General features: G+C 41.2%; 1 protein-coding gene across 2 annotated transcripts; it reads right to left on the bottom strand.

Annotated features, from left to right (window-relative positions):
- Positions 1-369: 369 nt before the first annotated feature.
- On the bottom strand, positions 370-5,570 carry marcksa (myristoylated alanine-rich protein kinase C substrate a). 2 transcript variants are annotated; one of them, XM_017440391.1, is made up of 2 exons: positions 5,353-5,570; positions 370-2,096 (listed from the first exon to the last, which is right to left on the bottom strand). In XM_017440391.1, the coding sequence occupies exons 1-2, from the start codon at positions 5,434-5,436 to the stop codon at positions 1,416-1,418; spliced, it is 765 nt and encodes a 254-aa protein (XP_017295880.1). In that variant the 5' UTR covers positions 5,437-5,570; the 3' UTR covers positions 370-1,415. The 2 variants fall into 2 exon arrangements, with proteins under 2 accessions (XP_017295880.1, XP_017295881.1); XM_017440392.1 differs by having other exon boundaries at positions 370-2,093.
- Positions 5,571-7,132: the final 1,562 nt, after the last annotated feature.

Here is a 7,132-nt window from a genome sequence, read left to right as displayed (position 1 = left end):
GAACTTGAGACCTCCTTACTTGTGAGACTAACCTGTCAGAAGATCTTTAATCCGGCTCCTGAACCTCGCCAACAAATGCTGCCAACCTCTGCACCAACTTCTCTGAAGGCGACCTGGATCCAGGCCTCCTTACTCACTACACCAGTTAGCCTGTCAGAACCTGTCTGCTATTTACCTATACACTGGTCCACTTAGTTTTGTTTCTCTCTCCCTGACAGATCCTGTTCGAGTTTCACCATGTCACTGTAAATAAAACCACTTACTTTTCGATATTGTTGTGTCCGTCCGTTCCTGGGTTGCTTTTCTTTGACCTGTACAAATAATCATAACAGAATCCTGGCACAAAATGTACAAATAAAGAGATGCGGCTCAAACTTTATTCACATTTATTTTTATTTTGCCTTTAGTGTGCTCACAGAAAACTCGAACACCTAAGCAGAAGAGTTTTATTAGGAACTGTTTTTGTAAGCAAAGTTATTTTCAATTTCTATGGTCAAAGCTTCTTCTGTATTTACAAATGGACAGAAAAATAGAAGAGAGACAAGATGCTACACAAACATTTGCATCTGATCGGATGTTAAATTTTAGGAAAAAAAACTACTTGCTGCTGGAATAAAACATACCACAGTATAGAAACGGTCAGCACTCATCACAGCTTGGTTTTTCAGTTCCTTGTGTTGCTTTTGGTATCTTAAAAAATACAATCCTCTGGAAGAGAGGGCTGCAAACTTCATGTGCTTCTTACAAGATTTCCTTTTGTACAATAATCACACTTAAAAACACCCCGCCTATACATACTTGTATTTTTTTTAAACCAACAAACAGTAAAGCCTATACAACTGGTCTTTCTACTGGCTCACTGACTGGTATGGCTAACGAGATGAGGAAAGATGCTACGAGTTTATTAGATTTCCTAAAAAAAAAAGATCTCTGAGGGCAGCTCGTAGTGTTTGTCTTAAGACTGGATATTGGTATCTTTGAAAAAAAAATCTGTTTTCATCATAGTGGCACATTTTTCCCCACCAGGAACTCACCCTCCGCTTCCGCCTTTTACTCATACCGTGGGGCGAGTCCATATTTTGTTTACTTTTTGTATAAAAATAAGAAACAAACCAAACAAATGTAATACTGGTGTAAAAGTGTACAGCTGAGCATGGAAGTATTCAATCAGTCGTACATATTAAAGCCACCCAACTTCCTAGCCTTTTGGAATACGAGTATCAGCGGGATACTAAGATGGGTTTAAAGTGTGTGTGTGTGCGGGGGGGGATGTGGAAACCAAACATTAAAATAAAAATTTAAAAAACAGGTTCAAAATCTCTCTGGTTGCCAAAAATGTTTTTTCAAAGCCAGCGTGCGGCATCATCCAATGTACAAACAGGGAATGTTTGTTGATTATCTTTGTGTTTCAGATCTTATTCAGTAGCCTCTGGGGTGGGGGCTGGGCCGGGGGTCTCTGCTGCTTCCTGTGAGGCCTCCTCGGTTTTGGGCACCTCCTCGGCTGAAGGCTCGGTGGGTTTCTCCTCCACTTTCAGCTCCTCTGCAGTTGCGGCGTCATCGGCAGGTTTTTCTGGTTCTGGTGCCATCTCCTCGACTGGCTGCTTCTCTGCCTCCTCCTTGGCCTGCTCCTCGGTAGGCTCTATCCCGCCCTCAGGGGACTTGGCCTCCTCTGTGGCAGCCGCAGGCTCCTCCTTGGCCTCCTCCGCAGGTGCTGCTGCCTCCCCCTCATTCTCAGCTCTGTTGTCTGTCTCCTTTTTGGTCTTCTTGAAAGAAAAGCCACTGAGCTTGAACGACTTCTTGAAGGAGAACTTCTTCTTCTTCTTCTTGGGGGTCTCGTTGCTGGTGGAGGGTGTTGCACCATCCTCAGCCTTGGCTGCGGTTTCTCCCTCAGCAGGAGCTGGAGATGCTGCATCATCCTTCCCTTCATCTGCAGCCTTCTTCTCTGCCGGGGCAGCCTCGGCCTGCTCGACCTGCTCTGGCCCCTCCTTGGGGCTCTCCTCGGTGGCAGCGCTGCCATTGGCCTGCACCTCCTCTTTGCCGTTCTTGGCTGCTGCAGGAGAGGCGTCCCCGTTGGCTTTGACGTGGCCGTTCTCCTGCTGAAACGCAAACAATGAGTCACATAAACTTGGATTGGTTCCTAACACCGGTGATGGGGCAATGCCACCAGTAGACACAAGGGGAAGCAGACTCCATCAAATCAGCAGCGACTAAATTAGTGGTGTGTAATACTGCAAAATCTGGTATGATTGGATACCAAGTAAACACAAGGCCAGTATTACTGACACTGATTCAATATGTTTTACTAATAAAGGCACTTTCACATAGGGAAGAGCAGTGTGTGATATTATACATATATTAATAACTATGGATTTAAACATATTTTCTAAACTTCAGATATATATTACTGTAACAGACTTAACTAGGTACAAAGTCGAGAATCAATGTTTTAGGACTTAAATTATTGTGTTTTGTTCAGAAAGAGAATCATAAAAGCTATTTTTCCCTTTCATTTCACCTTTGTTTTTTTTAGATAAAGTTCACAAAATTATGAATGGAAAATGAATGTTTTAGAACCTAAAGTCTTTATCTTTTAAACTTTTCATTCAGAAACAGTAACAGTATAAGACCTCTCTTTTTCAAGTTAACATTAATGATGGATATCAGATGTAAATCATGACGAAAACACAACTTTCACTTCTGTATAAACTACCGTATTTTCCAGTCTAAAAGCCTTAAATTTTCTCAAAAGTCGGCGGTGCGCCTTATGTGTGCACTGAATTTCAAAATCTGTCCCTGACACAGGGACGTATGGTAATGTGTACAGTACCGGTACATACACTGGCAGCAATAAACCAATCAGAGAACATTACGTAATACGTACAGTACGTACTCTGGCACCGATAAATCAATCAAAGAACAATATGTAATATAATACAATTCGGAGCACGCCATCATTACGGGAGGATTAAAAAAGAACTCCCAACTGCTGGACGTTAGTGTAAACAGTGCGTTCAAAGTGAAGTTGCGAGTGGTGTGGGAGCAATGGATGACCGACGACGAACACAAGTTTACTAAGACGGGGGCAGTGCCAAGTGAGTTACACCATCATATGCGAATGGATTGTAGATGCCTGGGCTAAGGTATCTGCTTCAACTGTTGTCCGAGCTTTCGCGAACAGCCCCCTAACAACGAGACTGACTCTGACAATGATGAGAGGGAACCTGGCATGTCCAGCTGTTCAATTCAGACAGAAGATGAGGACTTTGATGGATTTGTGGAAGAAGAATGATAAAAAATAATATGTAAAATAATTGTTACATAGTAGAATAAAGTTCAACCAAACTCACCGTTTTGCTTCTGTGACCTTTTTTTTGTTTGTTTTAGCATGCGCCTTATAATCCGGTGCGCCTTATGTATGGGTTCAGTACAGAAATGGACGCCATAATTGAGACTGCGTCTTATAATCCGGTGCGCTTTATGGTGCAGAAAATACTGTAACTGGATATTCTCTAGCTATAAAAAGAACTCTGCTTCTTTTGTAACTTGTTTGAATAAATTGGTAGTGTTGCCACAGTAGCGAACACACTCATTACACACATGGCAATTTGCAGCATTTTCATTTTAACAGGTCCACACACTGCTCCTGTTTCTCCTAAAAATATATTCAGATTTAGCACACAGATCATAAACATGACACACTGCTCTCTCCTCTGTGAAGCTGTACAGGCTGTATTGATGGGTCCAAAGACTCTGAGCCGGGTCTGCACAAGTAGAACTCAACGATCAACCATTTGGCAGCTGATCCAAATGAGCCAGCTCCCAGAAAAGTCATAAGTCATCACTAACAGGCTACCATTATAAAGGTAAATGTATCAGATCAATATAGATGATAATGGCCCTGTATTTAGTTGGTATCAGATCAATATTTTGTTTTATCACCCATTAAAACAAAGTTGGAGTATTGATCCCACTATGTAAGCACTGATTCAATCCAAAAAAGACTGATGTTGTTTCAATCCTCCCACACCTGCTTAAAGTTGTGGGAGTTAGGGCTGTGCAGTTCTACACATTTATTTATTAATTTTCCACTTTGTACTAATTTAATTTTCCCAAATTCAGTAGTTACGGTAACACACTTTACATTTTTATTTTGATCGATCCAAACATAGATATTATTGATACCAGTACTGATGTATTTATTTATCTGCCACTTTGAGCTGATTTAATTTCAATAAATTCAGTAACATAATGATAGTCATATACTTATAATAACATCTATTTTATGTGCCTAGAAAGTTTGCTTAAAAGCCATTCTGCGTTTTAAAATGTAAATAAGCAGCTAATTAAAAGTGAAAATGAAGACCAATATTAATATTAAAATATACTAAGTTTTATTATACTGATAAAACATGACACACTGCTCTCCACCTACTGTAAATCGATAGGCTGCACCGAAGTGTTAAAAAGATCGGATCAATGGCAGTGTTCCCGGCTTTGTATTTGCCCGGTATCAGATCGATACCAAAATTTGCAGTATTGCACATTACTAGATAGAAACAAAACTACTGATCCCGAGTATCGTTAAATAGAAAAATATTACGCAGCTTATATCGATACAAAGTTCAATCCTCCCACACCTGCTGAAAGTAGTCAGGATACTATGGTACTGATCCCGTCATGCTAGTATCGATCCAAAACAAATATTCGACGTGGGTATCGATATTTTAAGTGATCCGCCTACACCTGCTGAAAGTATTGGAGAGAAACAAACTACGGTATCGATACTCGGATCGATTCGCCCATCCCTAAAATGTCTATGATGTCAAAACAAAAAGAAGCCGCGCGTTACGCACAAACAAAGCATGTCCTCAGAGAGTGAGGCCAGAGATCACCGGAAGCACAGCTCACGTGCACTTTGTAACATGTCAAACACATATAAAGTCAACAAAAGGCACCCCCTACCCCCCAACCTGTGACACCAGGCTGCCATTTCCACTTTCTGCTGAAGCATCTGCAACAAAATGCGTGGTGCTCGGAGCGGCACGCGCACCGAGCTCCGCTCCTGCATCTAACCCCAGCTTCCAACATTTTCATCTCAGGAGACCTCTTCACTCAGCCCTGCCTCTCACATCAGTCTGACACATGATTAATGTGTCTTCATTCAGGGATCCAAGCTAATATTTATTTGCAAAGACAAACACTCTCAGTCCGCGCATTCGTGGATTTGTTTTGGAGAAAACTGCTGAATCAAACTGTTGCTCTGAGAGAAAAAGCCTGTTTTCTGTGTAACCCCGCCGGGCCCTCTCCTCCCTCCCCCTGCCCCTGCCCCACGCGGGGCCGGACAGTCTCTACCTGTCCGTCCGTCTTGTTGGCCGCTGCAGCAGCCTCTCCAGCTGTCTCTGCCCTCCCGCCCGTCTTGGACAGTTGCGCTCCCATGATGCTGTTGTTCGCTGGAATAAAGAAAATCCGATCGATCCAAAAAACAAATAAACAACAACAACAAAAAAAAAGAAAAGAACAGAAAAAAACGAACAAAGACCCGCGAGTCTCTTTGTTCACAGCTTTCCGCTGCCGGTNTTCTTGTCTGTTTTCTCTGCACACAAAAGAAAAGTTCAACAGGAAAAATGCAGCGTGAAGCCCGCTGAGAGTCGGGAGGGTTTTCAGGACTAACGCTCACGCGTTGAAGAGAAGTAATAAAATCCCAGATTGGCGTCCGAGTCGCTGCAAAATGGAGAAACGTCTCCCCTGTCGTTAATAAGATGCACAGCCCAACACCGCACAATACCAGAGATGAATGGGCGCCCTGAGCGCTCCCTGATTCAGCCAATCAAAGCCTTCATTTAGGCCCGGGGGTGGGGCGTAGAAAAGGCAGGGACAATAATACCCTGGCGCTGCGTTTAAAGAATGTAGGAAAATCTAAATGTAACAGATATTCAACGAAAATTTAGTTTTAAAGGAAAGCTTAAAAAACCTTTGATAATTTCTTTCATTTAAAGCTTTCATTTGACATGATATGTAAAATTAAAGGCCTAGCATTCCTGTAGGAATGTATATCACCTACCACCTTCAAAGCTAGTGCTTTAGACCAAGATCATCTTAAACTGAGAAATTATGGTGTTACAGCTGTTATAGTCAAAGCGTTCAAAGAATATCACAGTGATGTCTCAGCTACCACAACCAATTAAGCTTTGTATTTGTAAAATTTACCATGTTATAGCCATTTTTGTGTTGGCCATCTTGAATTGGGTTGACTCCAAATGCAGTTGTAGGTGTGCATCCATCGATTGCTTTTGGAAAGTTTTATTAAAGTTTATTAAAGTCCATTCAGAGCATTTTTACTAACAAACAAACAGACATGACTGCAATAGTCAAAGTCAAAGGTTTAAAAACAGATCTTGTTTGTTCTGTTGGTGCTCAGATTATAAGATGGGTATCAGTCTCAGCTACTACCACACTAAATATAAACTCAGTGTCTGTAAAAGTTATCAGTTTTGTGTTGCTTAGGTGTGATGGCCATATTGAATGTGAGTGACGCCAAAACTGAATCATTGTAGCTATCATTCCAATAATTACATTTTTCAAGGTTCATTCAAACCTGTCCATTGATTCATGACACTAACAAACGCACATGGGCAAAAACATAATCCCTCTGCCCTTTGTGATAATATATTAGCAAAACGTTTTGTGGTGGCTGAGTCTTGACACACAAATAAAGATCATAGTTCATACAATCACTTAAAGTCAATCAAGCGACACATAAAGTGTGTACAAAATCAAGTACTGTTTAGCATCCAGATCTATATCACCCACTGTCAAAAAGAAAAGGTAGAGCTATAATGTTTTTACATGAGTCTGTGTGTGAGTCACCAAAATATCTCATGAACAACAGGATGAATTATAATAAAAGTTTCAACAACTGATTACCTTTTGGAGTCAATTCAATATGACTGCCACAGTAAAGCAATTTTTAGCAAATACAAAAATGGCTACAACTTAGTCAGTTGTACAGATATTGAGCTAAAATTTGATGTGTGGTAGTAGCTGAGAGTCGTTCACCTCATACTCTGTGCATGACATTTCACAATATTGCATGAGATTCCACATAACTTGCATGCATTATAACAGTTTAACC

The sequence above is a fragment of the Kryptolebias marmoratus genome, linkage group LG19, assembly GCF_001649575.2.
Source record: "Kryptolebias marmoratus isolate JLee-2015 linkage group LG19, ASM164957v2, whole genome shotgun sequence".
NCBI classification, from domain to species: Eukaryota; Metazoa; Chordata; class Actinopteri; order Cyprinodontiformes; family Rivulidae; genus Kryptolebias; species Kryptolebias marmoratus.
The sequence above is the reverse complement of the archived record's forward strand: the minus strand, read 5'-3'. Positions and strand labels throughout refer to the sequence as shown.